This window comes from Eleginops maclovinus, chromosome 1 (assembly GCF_036324505.1).
Source record: "Eleginops maclovinus isolate JMC-PN-2008 ecotype Puerto Natales chromosome 1, JC_Emac_rtc_rv5, whole genome shotgun sequence".
Lineage (NCBI taxonomy): Eukaryota > Metazoa > Chordata > Actinopteri > Perciformes > Eleginopidae > Eleginops > Eleginops maclovinus.
The window spans coordinates 21,737,211-21,760,171 of record NC_086349.1 but is presented as its reverse complement, the minus strand read 5'-3'; the positions used below and the strand labels follow the sequence as shown (position 1 = coordinate 21,760,171).

Here is a 22,961-nt window from a genome sequence, read left to right as displayed (position 1 = left end):
ATGCTGCCACACGAGGCCTATATTGGGCCAGAGGAGACAACCAATATAAATTGGGAGGGGGCAGTAAATAATATTAAGACGTGCGTTATGCTTCCCTTGCACTGCACAGCTCTAACCGGATCCAGATACAAGCACACGCTCGGCTGCAGTAATTTACGAGGTAGCTCGTTAACGCCGGGTGATTTGCACTGCTCGTTTGCTCCCGCTCATCTCTACCAAATGATATCATCTTCTACCTCTAAACTTCTAACTCTAATCCCCCATTCTCAAAGCACCTCCGCCCCTCCCACCTCTTGTTTCCTTGCCTCTTGCCATTCCTCCACTCCTACCCTTCTTCATCTCTCTCTCCTCCTCGCTCCTCCTCTCAATCTCTGTGTCTTCTCAGGATTGCGTGGGCGACTTATTTTAAAGGGGTTGCAGACAGATATAGGAGCAGAGCCATCCCACTCAAGGGGGTGTGTGCATGTGTGCTCAATATGACATCTATCCAGATCAAAAAAGACTAAAAGAAGTCTGGTTTGACTCTGAAGGCTTTATATGCCCTTGTAGTTACTTTTCCACTGCCCCCTACTGAGAGAGAATGAGAGCAAGCCCCAAAAAAAGGGAGAGATTTTCTCTCAATACTTGCAGAGGGGAGAAAGCTCAGCAGTCCTGGGGAGACACAGTGGCAGAAAGAAATAAAGAAAGATACAGCGGTGGGAAGGCGGGTAGGGGTCAGACCAGGAAAAGAAAAACGAAGAAGGTATAAAGCGAAGACAAACAGATGTAACAACGTTCAGAAGAGAGATTGTTATCGACAATTATGGAATTAAATTGTTTTTATCCATATTAAAATGCCTTTGAGGCTCCCAGAACTTCACTATTAGCTTCTACTAATAAATTGATTCACCCACACTGGACCAATACTTTATCCTTATCTTATATATTTTCCACAAACAGTCCTTAGTCCCTTCATACCTAACCCATAGAGAAATCAGCTCGTCTCGGACCAGATGCAGCGAACAGCGTAAGATACATAGATTTTCACAATGAAAATTGCCAATTATAGAAATTGCAATCAGAGCTGTTGGTTTGTATGTTGATGAGTGGTAGCTGGTTAAAGGGGAATTGAGATCAATATCTGACTGAATGCAGATTTAATGACTTTATATTACTACAGCTTTCATACAGACTCCCCTTTGCTCCCCGCCTCGGTCGCACACACATTCCCTGTCTTCCCTCTTACCTCTATCTTTTCCTTCCCCGTCTTATCTCTACTGCTATGACACATCCAAGTGATCGTGTCGGGATGTCAGCCCTCATCCACGGCTAATTGGGGCTCAGAGGAGTAATCAGGGCAGGACAAATCGGACAGTTCTGGTCATTAGCTGTGACCAGTGTTCTCTGGGAAGCTGGGAGATGCGTGCACATCACGCCTGAGCCTGCATAGTGACACGGGCAGATCTGTGGCTTGACATGAGTGGAGACACAATGATTGGCAAAGCACAGAACAGACTTTGTGTGGAGCATTTATTCTCCTCGGCTTTCTAACACACACTGGCAGGATGTTAACACATTTAAGCCTGGTTAGTGACACTATGCACAGAGACTCTCTTATTGTCTAATATAAGAGAGGCGGGAAAAGACTATCGGAGTGAGTACAACAGGGTAATATCAAATCAGGATAGAGGTTTGTTGCAATACTTTTCGACAAGCTTACAGCGTTAGAGATATTTTAATCTCAATGCTTGCATTAGCGGCAAGGGACTCTTATTATTATTTGATTCCTGCTCTGGTTAGTAAGTCAGTTCTCTGGGCTCTACTGAAACACCAGTGGAACGAGAGTGAAAACAGTAGATTAATATGTGAAATACTGGTGTCAATAACAATCCTGGAAGTCACCAAAGTAAAGATGTCGATGGAGGCTCCTTCTTGAAGTGGTGCGCACGACTCTGGAGCAAGATGAATGTCAATTTGCCTTCCTGACAGAGCTTTAACCTTTCAGGAAAACTGAATTATTTAAGCACCACATACCTGTTGTGGGCCTCTGTTTCGGCGTCTGGGCTAAGGCTGGTTAGGAGGCTGCATGAGTGTATGGCCATGCATGCCTTTTTGGCCGCAGAGTGAAAATGGCAAGACAAATGCGGCGGGGGATTTGTGATAATTGGCCGTGCTGGTGGGCTAGGCGACGGGCCTAGAGAAAAGGTCGCAGGCACTGAGAAACAGATCAGTCTGCCAGGAGGAGAGGAGTTTCTGTGCACCTCTGGGGTTTAGCTCAACTTCTCTCTCTTTCTTCACATGGGGAGAGAGCGCTCCAGCAGGGGCCATTAATTAAGCAACAGAGTAACCTTCAATTTGTTTAGAGGTCAGGAGCCCCAGAGTCACTGTTTTGAGCTGAGACCTACTTTGAGACTAACTCTATATTTTCTTTCTGAGTCTAACAGAGGTGCTCAGAGGATACGAAAAGCGATTACAGAGAGGCACATTTTTAATTGTTAATAAGTTGAATAGATAGATAGGGTAAACTTAGGAGGCAGTATTTCTGTCTGACTGCACACAAGAAGGAGGAGAAGTGAAGGAGATGAGGGGAGCCACGGGGACATGGCTCACACCCCGACATGATCATGAAGCAGCTGTTCTCCTCATGGCAGAGAGTGGGGGCCTGCCAGCAGCAGCATGCTGCTGAGAGCATCGTGGTCTCTCACCATAGCGCAGAAACAGAACGGCAAAACTTCACACACACACACACACACACACACACACACACACACACACACACACACACACACACACACACACACACACACACACACACACACACACACACACACACACACACACACACAGGCTGACAGATATAGAGATGCACACTCACAGTGCATATACTGCCCCCCGTTATCCTGTCAGTCCGGTGTTGAGGTTTTGAGTTGAACAGTAATGTCAGGTGATAGGAGTCAAATTCATATGCTATAAATCTGATCTGATACTCTGTAGAGGTGCATTTCCACTTGATACAAACAACAGCCTGCATAGCTAAAGGCAATTATATTTCTACTGCCTCCATTTGCCCTGAGGTTGTAGACAGCCAGTCAAAACCTCGCCAGGTTTTCCTGCCTCTCTACCCTCTCTGTGAAATCAACAGAACGTTGCCCAGGCTCATCCATGATTTATCTCAGTGAAATATTCATTATGTAGCCTTGCATAGTCTGGACGTATCTGATGTGAATCTGGACCTGACAGCTCTGCTCCGTCATCACACATCAACTGAGCCGCTCTGAATCCGGCACCTGTCTCCCAGTGCTCAACACAGAGGCAGCTAAACTGATCCGAATGAATAGAGGACTCTGGTAGATATAAAGAATCCATCTGTCTACCTTTAGCCTGCAGGCATGTGGCTCTGGGTCTGTAGCTACTGAATCCTGCTTGCACACCGACCTATTCTGGATCACTGCAGCAAAGGAGCTACTCAACTTTTCCAATTCAATTAGTTAGAGGACGAGAGAGGCCTTTGGCCTGACTGGTGACGTGCCGTTGAGTACATGTGTTAGGCTCTGCACATGATGTGCTGACAGCATTGCCCAGGTACATTGATCTTTGGAGACTGGAGAGTTTGTGGTGAGAAGTGAATAACATGGGACTTCAAAGGGGATGGGTGTTTTTTGATAAATCATAAATAAAAAACTGATGTGTTGAACAGTCTTAAAGGTTAGAAGAGAGTATTTCAGCACCACGGAGAGCGCCACAGAGCCTCCACTGCTCAAGGTTCTCTTAAATCACAGTTATCACTCTGCCTGTCCAATTAAGTAACCTTTGAATTATTCCATGAATTAAACTAGCTGAAATACTGTCTAATAGTGCTGGAATGATCACAGGGACAACACTGACAACTCATTTTCCTACATCACACTAATTCAAGTGCTTCCAAAGTCATTATACTCTGAAGGACTAATGTAATAAGAAAAATGTAACTGCAGTGAATGGTGATATTAATAATGTATTATTGTGAGACAGAGACTAGAGCACAGTGGCCTAAGCCGAGGAAGGTAAGAGGGAGAAAGTGATAGCTGTGAAGAAACAAGGTCGTCAGCATTCCCTGCTGCCTTACTAGTCATTTCATTATCTCATCCCTCTCTCCTCCTCTTTAAAGTAGGAAAAGCGGGAAAGGCTATTGACCCCTCTCTGTGTTCGTGGCAGGCAGCAGGACAAATGAAGTTTCCACTCAGACCCCCTCCGTATTAATATCATAATTATCCCCACCTCTGTGCCCCCGTCGGCCAGCACAAACTCCACTGTCTGATTTGATGGAGAGGCGCAGGCGGGGAATTACATTCGATTAGCACTAAACAAGAGAAGGGGACACGGAGCAATAGAATCAATCAGTGCCACCAGAATAGGAGGGATCCTCAGTGTCAATGTGTGTGTCTGTGTATGTGTGTGTGTGTGTGTGTGTGTGTGTCATGGCAGCTTGAAGATGGAACGACTAAGTACTAATAGAAGTATGTTTTTAAGTATCTGGTTATGCATTGTCCAGCTGACAGCATTTACAAAGTAGATTGCATGATACACACATCGCTAACGACTGCAATATTGCACTCAGGGTTGAGAGAGAGGAAATGTTACAATCAATCTTTTTGTATTCGTTGCCCTTTGTGTTCAGTTCGATCTTCAATTTGCTCAATAAAAATATGTTGGAAATACGTTTTTGTTTGTTCATTCAATAAGCAATTTGTTGTATTTTAGCAGTACACTGATTGCAGCAACAATCCAGAACTGAGTTTCGATATCTGTTCATTTATCACAGGTATTATTTTTATTGCAATATTCAACAGCGTTTTCACATTGTTCCTTATATTGTGCAGCCGTAATGTTTATGATGTAATTTGTTGCTATAGCATTAAAATATATAGTTTAACAAAAAGCCCTATTTTTATTCTTCCCAATTCCAATGAAATAAGAACTTTCTCTGAGTGACAAACCACACAGCCTGCTCTGGGCAACTCTCTGTCTCAGCAGCAATTTGGATTCATTGTTTGCAACCCCAGATAACTGTGGTGGTACTTTTCTTTAGTCTCAGCCATTTGCGGGGATGGGCCAGACATTTTAAAGTGGTCTAATGCCATAGAGAGGTGGAGGTAGTGTGGTGGGGATGAGCAGATTGAGAGTGAGAGGTGAAAAGAACAAAAGGAAATGAATGGAGTGAGAGAGGACCCCCCTCGCAGGTCTTCCATCACGTCCCCTGTCTCATTACCCAGGCTTTGACTCAATAAAGAGTGGATAAAGAGTGGATAAAGAGGCACACACCCACAGGCTAACCCCCCCTCGCTAAAATACCTTTCATCAACCTCACTCTGTCTTTCTTGCACACACACATCTAAAAATACACACACATATATACACACTGTCCCCTTTCTATTCTGCTGTGTGTTCTTTTAAAAAAATCAGTGAATCTATCTTTCTCTCCAGCTCTTCCTTTAGAGTTTTTTTTTTTGCCTAACTTTTAAAAAGTTGTGTCCATCTCCCTGCTCTCTCATTCACAGTCTGTGTCCACCCTCCCTGTCCTCTGTGTTCCCTCCCTGTCTGTGCTGTGTAATAGGAGTTATTTTCATCCCTGTCTCTCCGTGACTGTGGCCGCTGGTTGGCTGAATATTTACATTTTTCACTCACTGGTGACCTTTCCCTGTTGCCGCTCTGGGAGCTCCAGTCTCCTTGCTGCTCTGCTGTTGACAGACTACTGCCTGCAAATCTCATATGGACACAGCAAATGGTACACAGGGAGTCAGGGACAGAGGGTGCAGAGACTGGAGATAGGTGGAGAAGGGAAGATTGTTTTAACCAGAGCTGACTGGTCTGAATGAAACTGGCTTGAGGGGACAGGTGTTGAAGGTCTATCTGCATCTGTAGGGGTCTGGACTGAAGAGGTCTAATCTGTTACCTCTGATGTCATCGTGCATTCCGTCAGCCCAGATGTTCTGCAATAAACCGCCTGAGAAAGAGATGGAAATCTGGGGTTCCACAAATTCTCAGTGTCAAAGAAAACACTTGGTTGTGAATAAATGTTTTCTGTCGCACAGCAGAAGGTTTTCTTAATTTTTTGGGGATGCGGCACAGCTGGGCCCTGTGAGACATGTGGGAGATCTACTGAGCAGTGTGAGAGACAGAGAGGTGAAGGCCAGGGATTCAACTACTCAGTTGTTCTTAGCTGATGCTCTGCAGTAACAGGACAAAAAAAAAAAAAGTTGAGTCAGAGAACTCCTCAAAGTTTCATGAGTGTTTACTTACATGTGCTAAAACTGGCAGTGGAGTGAAAAATAGGGACCCTGGCTGACCCAAACTCTCTGCATTATTCACCTTCTGTGTGTACACATGTTTTTACCTCCCAGGTGAGCCCCTCCTTTAGGACTGAGCTCAACCAAAGGAAAGGATTCACTTTTAAAAATAAAATACCCATACGTATGTACTTTTTTAGAGTACTGAATCAAAGTCTCTAGTCCACACAGGCCGTGTATAGACCCTTTACTAATGCAACACCAAGGTTGGGAGACACCATTCACATTCCTCTCTCTGTAGTACAGTGCAGAAAGTGCTAGCCAAAGAAAGTGGGTGCCTTTAAATGTTCAGTTTTTAGTATGAAAGATTAAAGGGGCCCTATTATGCTTTTTGGAGTTTTCCCTTTCCTATCGTGTGTTATATACTAAGTTGATGTGCATGTAAATGGTCTGCCAAGGCCTGAATCCTAAGGTGTTTCTCCCACACAAGCCCCTACTGCCTGAAACACCTCCATTGGATTCCTTTGTTAACTTCTGTAACAAAGTGACATCACAATGTTAGAATTGTGATGTTGTTCAGTGCTCAACACATTATTCTTGGTAAAGCTTATAAAAAAAGCTAAGCTCTGGTTTCAGGCAAAGGGCGGAAAGAGGTGCTGCAGCACAGGCAGTATGAGACATATAAAGACTTTTTTGAACATTAAAGCGTGTCAATTATGAAAATAAGCACAACAGGGAGAAAAGGAGAAATGTTCATACCACAAAGAGTGGAAGTTACACACTTAACTGAGGGAGGTTTAGAAATCATTTTTGCAAATAAGATAGACTGGATTTGTAAATCGTCAGTCACATGGAAATGATGTTAGGAGAGGATTTCTTCTTGGCCGGTATTGACAGGAGGAATGATTACAGTCTCTAGTATTGCAATGCACATATGGGAATGTCAGTATTGTATTAAGATAGACTTGGAAAATATGTGAACCCATTCCATACGGGAGCTCCTCATTCAACCACAAAATGACTACAGAAAATCAACACAAGATTTCCCTGACAGTTTACAAATTGAAGCAGATTAGAGATGATCTGCTGCCTCACTAGAACAAGAGCTTCTTCTGATCATTCTCCAGGTCTAAACATAAACCACCGTGTTTTGTGTTATTTCCAGACTGAGAATAATAGACTCCGTGCATCATTGTCTCTTTTGCTTTCATTGTTTAGACTTTTTAACAATACACTGTACCTCTAATCCTTTGGATAAAAAAAAGAGAGGGAGTAACCTGAGAAACTCTGCTGATAGAACTCGGAATAGAAAGGAAAAGACAAGCTGTTAGTGAGCTCGTGTTGTTATTACTGCCTGTGACACACACACACAGCCAACAGAGAAAGCGGGAGAGAAATAAACTGTTGTTGTTTGAAAGCTTTTGTTTGCTGTGGGAACACTCTAATTATTTTGATTAGTATTTAAGCATTGTTGAGGCCAGTTCTTCCCTTTTGTCTTTTCCCAACCGGCCTGCTCTCCTCTTTTGCTAGCAGACATTGTGAGGGGGGTTGGTTAGACAACAAATTAATTTGCCTTCTGGGTCTATTTAGTACAGCAGGGATGTTGTGACTCAACAGTTTTGTCTTCAGAAAATACAACTTAGAGAAATGCAACCTGCAGCATTGTTGCCAAAGTGTATCCATCCCAAATACATAGAACGACAGACAGGTAGACAGAAATAGCAGCAGCTTCACACACACCCTCATTCTCTGTATGTGTGCTTTATGCTCCCTTACACTTGTGTGTGTATGGTTGTACGTATCAGGCACCTTCGAACAATAATAGCTGCCATGCTAAATGGGAATGATGAGATGTATGGGGGGGTGATCAAAGGAATACTATTTACAACCACTCTCATCCTGCAGACCTGACGATCCACTGTAAGCACACTCTACTGTACAGTGAACGTCTTCCATCACGCTTTTACTGCCCATCACTGCAGCTGTTAGACAGGGGAGATGGCAAAGCTTTTAGCAGACTGAGATACCGCCCTCGTGCTGGACGGCGTGTATGGGCAATGCCATCAGAAAAGTGAATGACTGGGAGAGATAAGGGAAATGGAGGCTGAGGAGAGAAAGGAGATGAGAGAGAGAGGGAGGTGGCGGGGGGATAGGTTGATGTCTGCCTGCCGGCTGTCAAAGGTAAATGCTTCAGTTAAATGGAAACTGATATCACGCAATTCATTCAAGCTCTTGTGGAGAGTTTCAGAGTGAAACTCAAGTGTCTTGAACTGTGGAGAAAGAGAAAAAAGAAGGTCTTACCTGGAGCAGCCAATAGCACCTGCGGTGGAAGGTGGGGATGATGGAGGAGTGGACGTAGCAGCCATACAGACACTGGAAGAAAATAAGACAAGGGAGGACGTTACACCAGAGTAAAGTAAAGATAGCAGGCGGACAGTGGTGTAAACTTCTTCCACCACTGCAGGCTGACCAGGACAGCTGTGACCTGGTCTCCCACATTGACCTACTGCCAGATGGTCAAGCTATTGTTCCTGGAAACAAAGAGTGTGACCTGGAAGCAGGAAGTGGATGGGGTTAACCTGTGAACAATTCAGCACCATCCCAGCATCCCCATATGACTCCTTCCATCCCGCTTGGAGAGAGCCCCTGACAGAATGATTCAGGTGTAACCGAGTCCGACCCCCCCCCCCCCCCCGCCCCCTCCATCACCCCGCAGGGCAGCCCTGCACATAACTAAAGCACAGTGTTATTAATATCCTTATCGTAAACAGATAATACTGGGCCTGGGGGCTCGTTACCGTAGAGAGCGCTAGAAAGAGCTGATAACGCCTCCTGGTATCTGGCAGAGCGGCCAGGAGACATTTTTCACTGGCCGGCAGCAGAGGCTAACGCAACGAAGCACCGAGCAGCGAGGAACAGGAGCAAGGCAGCACTTATCCTTCTCCTCAATCCTTCTCCCGGAGACCCTAGGCCCCGGCTCCCAGGTGACCCAGAGGGATTGCTAGGCCTGTTTTTGCTTGTTTACAGCCGCAAGAACAATCTACAGCACAACCCCCCCCCTCACCTTATATAGGAAATATGCTGTGATTTTCGTGTGATACAATGGAAGGGTGGATTGCACTTAACAAAGGGAGCTCGGTTCTTCCAGCAATAAATCAAACAAGCAGGTCGGGAGGGTTGATCTTCACTCCAATCCACTTTGGTATACAGTAACTGTTTGTTGAGAAATGAGGAGAAATCAAAGCTGGAGTGACACATGCACTGTTAGTGAGAGTGTGTGCATGTACAGTCATGACACAGCTTCATCATTCTGAAGCTCAATAAGTTAAGGTGCGTTTCCTCCAGCGCTGTAGACATGGTTAGGTGGTTGGAAATGGGGGAAGGGAGGAGGGATGGAGGGCACAGTGGCGTTGGGCTGCATTGCTTTGAGGACCTTGTGATGAATATGTGCCTCGAGATGTGTTATGTGCCCGTGTTGTTTAACTAATACCTATTTATAAAGAGCAGGGCCTCCAGAGGAAGTCTGTAAAAGACCCCATTCACCGACATCAAACCGTCTGATTAATTACACCAGACATCCACTGCACAGCTACACACTGGCCACATGGTGGGAAACACATTAGATAGGTAAAAAAAGAACAAATCACAAAGTGTATGTATGGCTGTGTGTTCAATACATTCACGCACACACAGACATCTTACATTCAATTTGGAAAAAACAACAAAAGTCACATCGGCCTCGATTCCTTCTCCAGGTGTTCCATTGTTGCGGTTGCATCTTTTGTGAACCGGTTTCTATACTACCAAACTCTGCGTGTGTAGAGTTTGAGATAGTGAGAGCATGCAGACTTCCTCTCGTTATTATTTTTTTTGCTGTAGACTCATCCATTACAGCTGTCTGAAATAGGATGTATGCCTCCTCCCACTCCCATAGCTCTGCCATCCATTACTCCGAGCTGGCAACGGACAGACGCTGCCTCCCACTCCCACAGCGCATTGAACATCACATTACTACAGTGAACTAAAACTGCTAGCAGCTCGCACATTTCTCCTGTGCGGTTTTGTAGTTATTTATGTCATAAACTATACTTTGTGCATTTTTTGGGGGGGGATAGGCAGTTGTGATGCAATATGTTACATCGGCTTATAAGGCATTGAACTGTTTATGCATTTTACTACCGTCATCTGTTGCAATATTTTTGTGAAAGATGCTTACAAACAGTAATGCTGCCATTCTGCCAACTCAATATTTGACTTTAAAGCTAAACACAGATAGAACAGCACCAGGGGATGACATGGACTCACCCTTTTTAACACAGGCTTCCCGCTTTAACAGGTTACTCTGCATTCATTTCCACTGCACACAGAAAATGCCAGATGTTTAATATGCTACTTATGTGCTAAATAAACTCGCTGTCTTGTTAATTCGGATTACCAACAGTTTATTGATATATCATGGTTAATGCTGCTCTAGCCTGAAGCGCTTGGCCCTCTATGAGTGGGCTGGGTGGCTGTGTGCAGCTGGATGAGGCGATGGCATGTTCCTCAGGATTGACAGGTGGGCCAGTGCAACAGGCCTCTTTGACTAGTGCCACTGGAGAGTGAATAAATTAGCCCCCAGGCTGCTTTCCCCTCCCTCTGTTTACTCCATTTCTCAACCACACCAAGCAGCGTGCCAGACAAACAAGCAGCTTAAAGCATAACACAACTGTTGCACCCGTCAGTGCCGATATACAGTAGGCATCAAACCATTGCCTCACATACACACACACAAAGTTAATCTTGTGCACTCTCACCCTCCCATCACGCTGCCACCCACCCACACATACACACAGATTAGACAATGAGTTTTTAAGCACTAAACTACACCCACTCAGTAACACAGAAATATTCAAAGAAGCACACATACGTGCTTTCACACTCACGCAGCCCCCCTTATGTACACAGACAATAACAATAGACCGAGATAGAAAGGTTGGCCGAGACACTTTTGATAGCAGAAGCACGCCCACATACACAAAGCTCATCATACCCGAGCGCTTATCAGTAATTCAAGACGCATATCAGTTACTGGTGTTTCTGCTGCTCTCTGCATGCTGAGCGTCTGGGTGACAAAGTGACGACAGCAGAACCATTATTTGCTGTCTTTGGGCTGTGACAGATGACAGCACATCACAGGGCAAGCAATTAAACCATAATTATACACACATACACACATATCCTCTCATTAAAAGTGCAGTTTCCCAGTGTGTAATTTTGAAGTGCCGACACAAAAACTGCGAAAAACAAACACATAGGTGTGTCGAGCACACATACACACACATAAACAGATGTGAATATGTTATTGGTCTAATGTTTGGGGAACAAATGAGACACAATTGAACAATGACACACAGCGGTTTATAGGAGTATTCACAGGCAGCCATAATGTATTCATGCGCTGTCACTGCAGACAGCAGGAAAAGAGAGTTACAGCGACGTGTGTCCTCCAAAGTCAGACACTGATGCAGCAAATTCATTTGGTGTTGTCACTCAAGCGATTGGCCAAGGCAATGAAACTCTGGCTCTGCCCAATGAGAGGGTATTATCGCCTGGCCTTAACACGCCCCCACTTTGGGTGTTAAAGCGGTCCTGTGAGTGGAGCCGGATCGCAGATCACACAGGGCGAGCAGGCCAGACAGCGCGGTGATAAACAGTTTGGCCTAAATAAAGCCTTCACATATAAAGGCAGGGCCACCACCGGGTACCTGTCCTGCCTCGAGAGGCCTCTGCTGCCCCTGGCTTGCCAGTTGCCCTGGCGACACCTTACTTATATTCATCCATCATTGCTGACAGGTGTCAGGCACAGCTAGAGATGGGTTAGCAAAATGCAAAAAGTCTGTGGTGGCAAAACTGGCAAGAAGACACGCCGGTAAAGTGAGGCTGAGAGAGAGGGGAAACTCTCATTAGACCATAATGATGTGTGAAGACAGTCCTAATTAGAGCGTGGCACCTTATTTATGTTGGCAATTTGCTGTTTTCTTGCAGTGATGCAAACGTCTTACTGTCAGTTTGTCTGATGTCTGTCCACACACACACACACACACACACACACACACACACACACACACACACACACACACACACACACACACACACACACACACACACACACACACACACACACACACACACACACACACACACACACACACACACACACACACACACACACACACACACACACACACACACACACAAATATGGTGCATGAATGGGCAATATGCCTGGCATTTTGAATATCCTTTTCCTTATTTTTAAAATTACATCCTACCTGCCTAGACCCCAGTTAAAATCAATCATAGTATCAGGAAAAAGGGGTAGTTCTCTCATTAAATCATGAATGACTTGTGTGCCCATTAATCTTTCCTTATCTAACATTTGTTCCCACATTTCATCACCTGTGTATATAAATAATCTAAAGTCTGATCTCATATGAATGTTTCAGCACTCACTGTATTGAGTGGCTTGCTTTGCACTATTATAAAGTTGTCGGCATGGACATCCACCTGGTAAAGTCACTTCTGGCTCACTGCTTCATTAGAGGGAACACATCATTTTCAGTGTGTGTACTACTGTTTGTGTGCATGGTTTTATATGTCTGTTCACATGGAGGCCTGGGGCAGGTGATTCAGCCCGGGGCGCAGCAGCATAAATAGAGCTCAGGCAGCAGCCAATCAGGCAGTACTATCAAACCCCATCCTCGCAGGGAGCGCAAAATCCATACTCAATAGAGATTCATGGACCATGCAAGATTCAAGCTACTCTGGTCATTGACAGCATCCATGATGACTATTGATCAACCAGCGATTTCTGGCTCTATACAGACGTGATTAGATGACGTACGGCTGAAGAATGCCACTTCCAGTTTGGAGGATGAGCTCATTTTCGACTGATACCAAAATGCTCTGCGTTTCACCTGCTGTCTTTACACTCAGCCGCTCTGCTCTGCTCTCTCCAATCGTTCAGCGGGAATCAAATTAACTGTAGTGTCTGGTAGGGTGGCACTTTGCCCAGAATGCCGATAATACAAACTATCTCTTGTGCATTTTTTGGATTTAAACAGAAATGCACAGCTCCTGTATGTTGCTGGCACAATGAATGGGGCTTTGTTGCCAGCATCTGCTTTTTCCATAAAGATTTTTTTCTTTATACCCCTTTAAATAAGCCACTACTTGTAAAGTTGTAACAGTATAATTCTTCAGTGCATCTGAAGACTTAAGGAACGGTTGATGAGACATTATACATAATAAATCAAAAGAGGCTCAGATTTATCTCCCCGGTCCTCTCCGTTGGACCAGCTGCAGCCTCTAAATCAGTCAAAACTGAGCGGGCTACAAAATGAATTGGCAGGCTGCGCCCGAGCTGAAGAAAAAAGAAAAAGAAAAGCAACACTAAATTCCTCAACACAGCAATACAAATGATGCTCCAGAAAAAAATGTGTTATGGAAATGGCCGGCTCTAAAAATAGCATACTCATTGTAAAATAAACACAAACAGTTGATAAACAGGCCCTGAGGAGGAGAATTAATTAGCCACGCTGGACGGGTAAACAGAGCTATACATCAAGTTCAAGAGGAAAACAATAACAGGGTTGAGGCAGTTGGAGAGGAAGCCCTGACCGCTTGCCACACAAAAAGCACTGAGAGAGGAAAAGTCATTTCAGGGAGGAGCATTGCAGTGAAGTTGGGTATATGAGGGAGAAATGAGAGTGGAATGAGAGACAGAGGAGAGAAAAGAAGAAGAAAGACAGGAAGAAAGACGATGGGATTTACAGCCGGTTTTTTTTGCACATGCCAGAGGAAACTCATGCACGTCTGTCTCCCTGACTGAAGACATGGTGTCTGTTGATGCTAATGCTAGCCAGCTGGGCTCACGGCCAAAGGCATTAAGTGGAATCGAATTCCACCAAACTAGCTTTAATCAGCAGGTTTTTAAGGTTAGAATTACTCTCCCTCTCCTCCAGCCCGCTGGCCAAGGTTAAAGCAGACATTGGCAGGGGCTGGGCTCAGCTAATGGGATGGAAGGGTGGCACGGGGCCTACGGCATGCCACCAAACACTGACACACACACTGACACACAAAGGCGCAAACACAGCTACATGCTTTAGTGTATGCCAAGTCACACCTGCAAATAACAATAAAGCAAATATGCCAGGAGAATTAGAAATGTGACCTGCGTGTGATAGAAAAGTATGGGTAAGTAAATATGTATGTTTCTAAGTTGATTAATTAATTGACACCAAAAGCTATAAATAGGTGTAAGAGTGAAAAAATGGATGCATGCCATAATGTACATGTTTGGATTTTATAGACTTCACCATCTGTGTCTGCACATCAGACCTCATGCATCCTATAACATTCTGATTAACAGCATCCTGTGACAAATGGATTTAGAGGTTACATACATAAAAACACATTGAATAAAACACTTGACCAGTTCTCTGTTGCTGCGACTTCAGCTCTACTGAATGTAGCTCTGCATAAAAGGCGCACAGTATTCACTTAAAGTAACACGACCACTGAAAAACCGTAACACAAAAGGAGAGGGGAAAGGACTGGACGACTGAATACATCAGGCTGTTTTTTATACTTTGCAAAGAGCCAGTAAAAGCCTTGCCTTGACCTCAGCCTACAACAGGGGTCAACACATTGATGCCTGTCAACAAAGGAAAACTCAGAAACCTTGCAGCGCTACTGTCAGCTTCTCAAAAGTCAAACTGTGTTTCTATAGTACCCGCACTATGAGCGGAGGCCTACACAGCGTTGCAAATGTTCTCTTTTAACTTTCTCAAACTCAAGTTATCTTTCCTCTCCTCTTCAATTGACATTGCTCGACACATGAAAAAGCGCCTTACTTTGGAGATGTACTACAGATTAAATTAGCTGAAGTCAAGTCTTTGTTTCTGAAATTCGAATAGTATGTTTTGCAAATGTATGTGGAAGTCTGCTGCATAATAAAGCAAAATAGATTTGGTTCAAAAGTCTATGTGAGGCGTTCAGCCAATTATCCTAATGTGAGGGATCACAGGTTACAAATGGATGTTAAGTATATGTGTAAAAAGGTAAAATGGAAAATGGAAACCAGTCATTATCTCAAGGCGCCATTTCCTTATCACCTAACCTTTGAGTGGACCTCTAGAATCCCTGTCTACAATCGCCATGTAAAAAATGTCTCGCAGTAAAAAGAGTAATGAGCATCTGTTTGCATTACGGGCCCGGGGCTATCAACCACGACAGGCACTTCATTCCATTAAAAGATGGAGTAATGGATACAGCAATCAGCTTATCGTGCCTCAGTTTAAAGACAAAGGGTCAAAGGTCAGGTTTTAGCTGTCATTTTTAGTGGGTGGGAAACAGCTGAGTGTAGAAAGACTTTCCCGTAGCCAGTGTCTCCTTTGCGCTTACTCAAACCCAAATGCATCTGCTGGAGAATGGCCAAAATCATAACAACACAGAGCCTGGGTATGAATTCATGTGTGCCAGAATGGAAACAGGGAAGGATTTGGATAAGATTCAGGAGTACAGATGACACTAAAATATGTATTAGGTAGTAAAAGGAAAATTGCTCTTTAATCCTTCTTCTTTACATTGTCCTCAAAAGCTGAGCTCCTCAGGGCATGTCCTGTATTGAAAATGAAATAATTAAAAAAAGCTTCACATGGTGAGACTGCTGCTGCTGCTTATTAAACATATATGGCATTGTTTGAGTCTGTATGACCGCCCATTAACCTTCCCTTGTGTTAGCTGAGGTAGGGATAAAAGTGCCACTGTGTGGAGAAGGGGAGCATGTCCTCTGCATTAATGAGAGCAAACCGTCCAACCCACTGTTTCCTCCTAAAACACACACACACACACACAGACACACAGACACAGACACACACACACACACACACACACACACACACACACACACACACACACACACACACACACACACACACACACACACACACACACACACACACACACACACACACACACACACACACACACACACACGGCAGAGACCTGCTGAAGATGACATCACAGGCTCAGCCTCCCTGCCGTGGGTTATGCCAGGCAGACATGCTGCCTAATTGTAAGAGAGAGCTCAGATTTGTAATGCTCCACAGTTCTGTTAGGGCTGATTAGCGAAGGCTCACGGCTTCTCCTCCTGCCGTGATCTATAGGCACTCCAAATTTCCAATATCTCCGGTGTGAGCAAGGAAGAGCTGAGAGAGACTGTAAATCATGACAAGTCCTACTGAGCGGAGGAGAGGAAACAGGATGGATGGAGGGGAAAAGGGAGAGGGAGAGTGTGAGCAGCGGAGGGAGATATTCAGCTTGTATGGAAGCATGAAGGGAAGGAGGAATTGAGAAAATTATTGAGGGACCGAGGTGATGTGCACATATAGAGGACGGAGGAGCAAGCATCAGGGAGACATGAGAGAGTTAAGGAGGAGAGAAGAGAGCAGAGGAGATATGATTACCGAAAAGACAGGAAGAAAGAAAAAATCCCGCCGGCGAGAAAGAGACAGAGAGTGTGGAGCAGACAAAGAGGATAATGGGGGGAAAAAGGGAGTGGGAGGACAGAGAGACACAGAAAGAGAGACAGAGAGAGAGAGACAGAGAGAGGAGAGGATAGAATGAATGCTAACAGGGAGCCCAAACCCAGTACTGAGGCTTTATCCTTCACAGGCGGAGGAGCAACAATCGCAAACACATTTTCTCTCGCCCTGGCCCTAAGAGAGATAAAAAAGCAATTTGTATTCTATTCCTATTCAGCGTCGCTTGGCCTGTTTCTCTGCCTGCATATTTGTAAACACAGCTTTGTCAGAGCAGCTTAATCTTCCCAACACAAACACAGACTACAGGAAGGGGGGGCGAAAAAAGGGTGAGGAGGGGAAGAACAGTGATGAGGGGAGAGGAGGGTAAAGGACGGGTGAGGAGGAGAGAAGGGTAAGAGGGTGAGGATGGGTAGGGAGGTTTGTGGAACAACAGAGGGTCAAACAATACGCTGGGCAGGGCATCAGGCTTCAGAAAGCGTTTCCGTCTCTGCTGCCTCGGGATGCCCCCGTGTCACACTCTGAAAGTCCCCCTTTGTGACGTACACACACACATCATTGGTTGACCCATTCCCCTCCTGTCGCCTCTTCCCTATGGCATAAAGTCCAACAGGCCAGATTACTGACAGAAGCAAAAGAACAAGCATTCCTCATCATAGGGCCCGGATGTGACAGATGGAAGAGGCGGGCCCTCGTGCTTCCTTAAATGTCCCCGTACTCCTTTTTTTAGTGCTTATGCTGCACATTTAGCCTGTCATGGAGCCTACGAAACACACTTCCAGGTTTCAGGGGAACCAAAGTCCACGTTCTGTACAGGCCAAATCACAGTCGTGTGGAAGGACAAACACATCACAGTGACCGAATATACGATAAGGCAGAGAGAGGGAGGGAGAAAGAGAGCGGGCTTGGAAGTGGCGATCGTCTGGGTGCACATTCGCTCACAGAGGCGTGAAATTAGGCAGAGCAACACCTGCCATTACGCATTGCATTAAAGCGCACCAGGTTCGCCCCTCTTCGGCCTTCCATACTGTCTGTGTCTTTTCTCTCATTGTATTTCTCCATACTGTGGAACCTCTTTATGATGGCACTCAGTGCCCAATTAGAGAATGATAGCTGCCCCATCCACTTGCAACACTGCGGGGAAGATGGTGCTCCACTTCAGAGCGTGGCAACAACCTTCATCAGCTTCTGTGCAATTCTATTCCCGCTTTCCTCTGCCCCCAGCACACCCAATTTAACCATTCGGGCTCAGCGGCCGGGTTAGTTGGATTGAGAGCAATGACAGTAATGACATCGCTCATAGGGGGGAACTGCAGAAAGCTCACCCAGGTGCTACATTCTGCACCCTATGTCATATCCTCTGTGACTTCAACAAATTATCAACACAGAATTTAATCCAATAATAAAGCTGGCTGTGCACACAATTCTTTGTTAACACACATGCCCTTGAGTTTGGGCAAATCAAGGTTAGGAAAGATCCCCATCATCACACTGAAACCAAATGTTTATTTTTTTTTTTGGTGCTGTCAGCTTTTTAAAACCAGAGGGCACAAACAGTATTGACAAAATGTTTCTGGAGTGCCAACAAAATGTAAAAGTGATGTGGCTAGGTTATGACCAAAGACATGTCCACTGTTATATAATAGTTCATTTGTATTCCACTTTAGATGGAAATACAGCCCAAAAACTTTGCTCATATTTCAGACTGTACTTTTTTGGAGACAGACACAAAGCAGACAGACACAAAGCCAAACACACCAAAGATGGATTTGGAGAGACAGTGATTGCCACAAACAGACAGAGAGACAAGCAAAGAAAGAAAGGGTGAGACACAGACACACAGCAGGCAGATGGAGGAGCCTGAGAGCCCCCGGGCATCCCTGTGATGAAGACAGTGGGGAAGGCAACTGAGGGAATCCATGTTATGTTCGGAGTCTGATGAAGAGGAGGAAGGGGTTGGTGGTTGGTTATGAGGGTGGGGTAGCCAGACAAAAAAAGGGAACGGGAGAGAAAGAGAGAGAGAGAGAGAGAAAAAAATCAGCCACTGAGCCAAAAAGAGGGAAAGGAAAGCAAATGAAAAGTGACACTTTAATTCAGAGAGCTTCTTCTGCCTGAGTTATTATGAGATGTTTGTAAGCTGGTTTGTTCATGCATCTCTCCTGCCTGGCCCCATGCCTGGCTCCCCTCTCACTGAGGGGACCTGTGGCGCTAACCTGTCTTTATCTGAGCCGCACAGCAGGGGACAGCAGTCTGCCACCAACCTCTGCTTTGATCCTCCCACTTCACCATGGCTGCTTCGCTCCCCCGCCCTCCCTCCTCCCCTCATTCCTTCCTCCACCATCGCTCATATGCAAAATGTCTCTCTGTGTCCTGTTGCTGCTTTGATATGGCCAGAGTCGTCTATACTCCCTCCACTCTTAATTAATTGCGATAGCTCTAATCTGGAAGAAGAAGGTTAGCTCGGGCTTCACAGAAACTCTTCTGGACACAGCGGTGCACTACTGCTACATGTGAGGATAACCACTGAGAGGAGAGAGAAGAAAGAACCGGACAAAATACATTAAATGAGAGCTGTAAAATATACTGTTAAGTATGTGCAAATGTCCCCTCACAGGACTTGCCATGTCATGAAAGGTTAATTACCTCAAACACAACTTTTTTTGCTGCTTGAAAGAAAGAAGTATCATGGATGGTTTGAATTTCCTAAAACCTAATCTAAACAAAGGGTTTGCAGCTAGTCAGTAAAATGCAGGCTCTGCATGATTGGCAAATCACCAATATGCCTTTATACCCGTGCAATGTTTTCCCATCTCCTGTGAAATCAATTTTCAAATCCGCTGTCCAAATTAAGATCGAAGCGAAAGAAACAGTAACTGTGTGCCGGAAAATCATAGCATAATCGGCTGAAATTTAGCAAGGAACAGGAGAAAAACACAGAAATTAAATCAGGTTGACAAAGAACTGCAACATCAATAGTGTGGAAATGGATAAAACCTGACAGGTATTTGTCTTCCTGTGGGGAAAATAATTTGGAGGAAAAAGAATTGCCCGTCTTTTTTTCTCCATATCATGCAGCCCTACGTTTAAATAAATGTAGGAGTGGTTTAAGAACTTAAAGTAACTAAAGGTCTGTGCATGACAGTTGCACACAGATATAAAGAAATATCAAGGGAGAGACAGTGAGTAATAATGGCCTAAGGAAACAAACAAGGAGAAATAAAAATTGGACTGAGACAGACTGAGTGAAATGATTTGACATTCCAGCAAAGCTTGGTGTTTGACGATGGGAGCCTGGCCAGGGTTTGTAATTTCAAATGTAGTAGAGGCAAGGCCATGGGGGCTGTTATGGTCTTGGGCAGCAGCTAGGGAGCAGACAGATAAAGAAGACAGACAGATAAAGGAGGCAGACAAATAGAAGATGGGAATTATAGGCACACACAGATATATGGGCGAAAACGTACCTGAAGTACCAGACAGGTACAACCTGGCAACCCAAACAGACAAGGATGGAGGAGGAGGTAGGGTGGGAGGGGGCCTGAATGTAGCAAATTCTATCAGGCAGAGAGATGCACACATATATACAAATAGGAGTACAGACAGACAGACAAGAACATGGGTAGGTGCACTGTATGAATACACAAAGGGGGTGTGATGAGAAATGTATCAGCAGAAAGGAAAAAAGGACCCAGAGCAAAGTCAAAGTGAGAATGCGAGAGAGAGGGGAAGCGAGAGAGATGGATACAGACACAGAGATGGTGGTGGGGGTGGTAAGTTGGAGTGCCGACAGGTCTCCAGAGGTTGTAATATATAGCATCGTTTCAATCTCTCAACAGCAACTACAGCCCTCCTTTTTCATATCCTTCCACAGTCGGAGGACAGAGAGATACTTCTGTCCTTCGGAAGCAAAATCGGCATTCAAGATGATATAATGTGCTCATTTTTTGACATTATATCCCCAAATGTGGATGGTTATTTGTGGCGGAATGTGCAGCGTGTCCCCATTCTCTCTTGAAATCTCAAGGTTACGAATGGTAAAGGACGGATATAAAATGCCAACGTCAAACGAGTTTCTATGTTTGTCTTGTTACTTTTTCCTCACTCGCAGAGCAGTTCAAGACCAATGGTTGACTTATCTCCTTTATGCGCCATTAATCCTGCGACCATGCATGCCTCTGTTGAATAATTGATCTCTTTGCAACTGTAACTAAATCCGTCAAAACAATGACAACCCCACCTCCTCTTCCATCTTGACTTCCTCTTTAACTCTCCTCGCCATAAGCTTCCCATACTTTCGTAAGTTATTCTAAAATATATGTGTAGTACACTATCTTCATAGCTTTCTGGCCAGTATAATTGCTGAAGAAAAAAGGGTTAGGGTTACAAGTGATGTTTTATTAACACTGTGACACCGCTGTTTAACCACCAGAGGGAGGTCCACCCTGACAGTGTATTTAGGGATGTAGAGAGGACGCCCAGCCACTTCCCCAAAATCCACAAAATAAAATATAAAGATGTCGTTGACAGGGTAATCTGACAATGCCAACACATCCACTCCAGAGACCTGGCAGCCGAGTGAGAGGGGGCGGGGGGCTGAGAGCAGCGGTGACCTCCTAAAGGTGATCAGCTCTCAGCGCTCCGTCTAGACCTCAACAAACAGCTGCTCGGTCGGAGCAGAAGGGGAACAATGACCCTTAATTTATGTCCACACACCCCTCCCTTCTACCCCCATTCAGCCTGTCTGTTTGACTTGTTTTTGCATTCTGCATTTAAAGTAATAAGTACAGTATCTCCTTGAATTCCACAGTGCTATAAATCAGGGGAAAACAGACCTGTCATCTAAGTAAACAATGCATGAGACCAGGTATCATTAAAAACAAAGGAGTCCTGGAGGAGCCATGCATACGGATGAGGACTGGGCCAGTCTCCTTGGCTCGCCCTAAGCCTCTGGCCTACACTGGAGCCCACATACACAGACCTGCGCAAACAGAATTTATTCGAGGAAACTGGATCCTGAAGACACTGAGAGATGTTGATCTCCTCCGACCTCAATGCGTGGATAATGGCTTCACAAATAACAGTTTGATTATGATATTTTCGCGGGATAATGAGTTCTTGTGACAAATAGCGTACAATCACGGAGTCATTCAATCATAACATGTTGGTCAAAGTGACATTACTGAGATTTAGGTCAGCGCTTGGAAAATGAGCTCCGTGTTCGATTGCAGAGGCGACATTGTTCAATGTCACGACAGTGCCATGAAAATTTCGCATCATCTGTTATGTAGTGCCATCAATGTTTATGACAGCCAATCCATCGTCAAGTAAGCTGTATGTCAACCTTTATGTCAGCTTTATGACACATGGATCGCATGAAATGTCACGGAATGTCATCTCTATGCTCCTAGGCGCAATAGCACACGTGATGGATACAACACTGGGAGAGAAAATCACAGTCTTTAACACATGTTTGCAGAGCAGAGTTCAAATACCCTTCATGTTAATCAGGCGCCAGTGTTCCCATGCCCCTGTGTAAGGTGGCAGGCGGATGGCTCCCGGCACAGATTTGCATGCAAAGCGGCATACCCTCCTCCTTCCGTGGCAGGTACCCCTCAGGTTTAACTGAGTGGAGGTTTCTGGTGGCTCTCTTCCCTCTATCTGCCCTAAATGAGATTCGGCTGGAGTCACCCTCATCTCTGTGTGCACACCTCCCCATGGTTTTTCAAAGGGAGCACAGACACGAAATATAGAGGACAGCAGAACAGAGACCAGAAAAGATACAGAGAGAGAGAGAGACTCTGGCCTTCATTCAGGAGACTTGGACTAACATTTACCCAGCTGCTGATTTCATGACCCATAATAAATACTGCAGCCAGAGTTTTAGTTGTTTCCTCCTCTAGCTGATGACGACGGTAATGAAGCCTAAAGTTGCCTCTGAGATGCCACACTTTGAGAGCGATTGCTACAACCCATTAGCTAAAACAAGGTGTATCCCTAAGTGATACTTGATGAGAATGAAGACGGCCATACATCTGTGTATACAGTACTTACAAACAGGCCTCCAGCACTGGTTGTGCTGTACAGTAATAGGCTTCGGTGAGGCCCATAAAGTGCTGCGACTGCATTTCTAGAGT

General features: G+C 45.0%; 1 protein-coding gene across 1 annotated transcript in view; it reads right to left on the bottom strand.

Moving 5' to 3' along the window:
- Window positions 1-22,961, bottom strand: part of camta1a (calmodulin binding transcription activator 1a) — a 270,525-nt gene that overhangs the window by 45,571 nt on the left and 201,993 nt on the right. Inside the window, 1 exon segment of the mRNA XM_063886403.1 lies at window positions 8,547-8,618. Within this exon segment, the coding sequence (XP_063742473.1) occupies window positions 8,547-8,618 (72 nt within the window).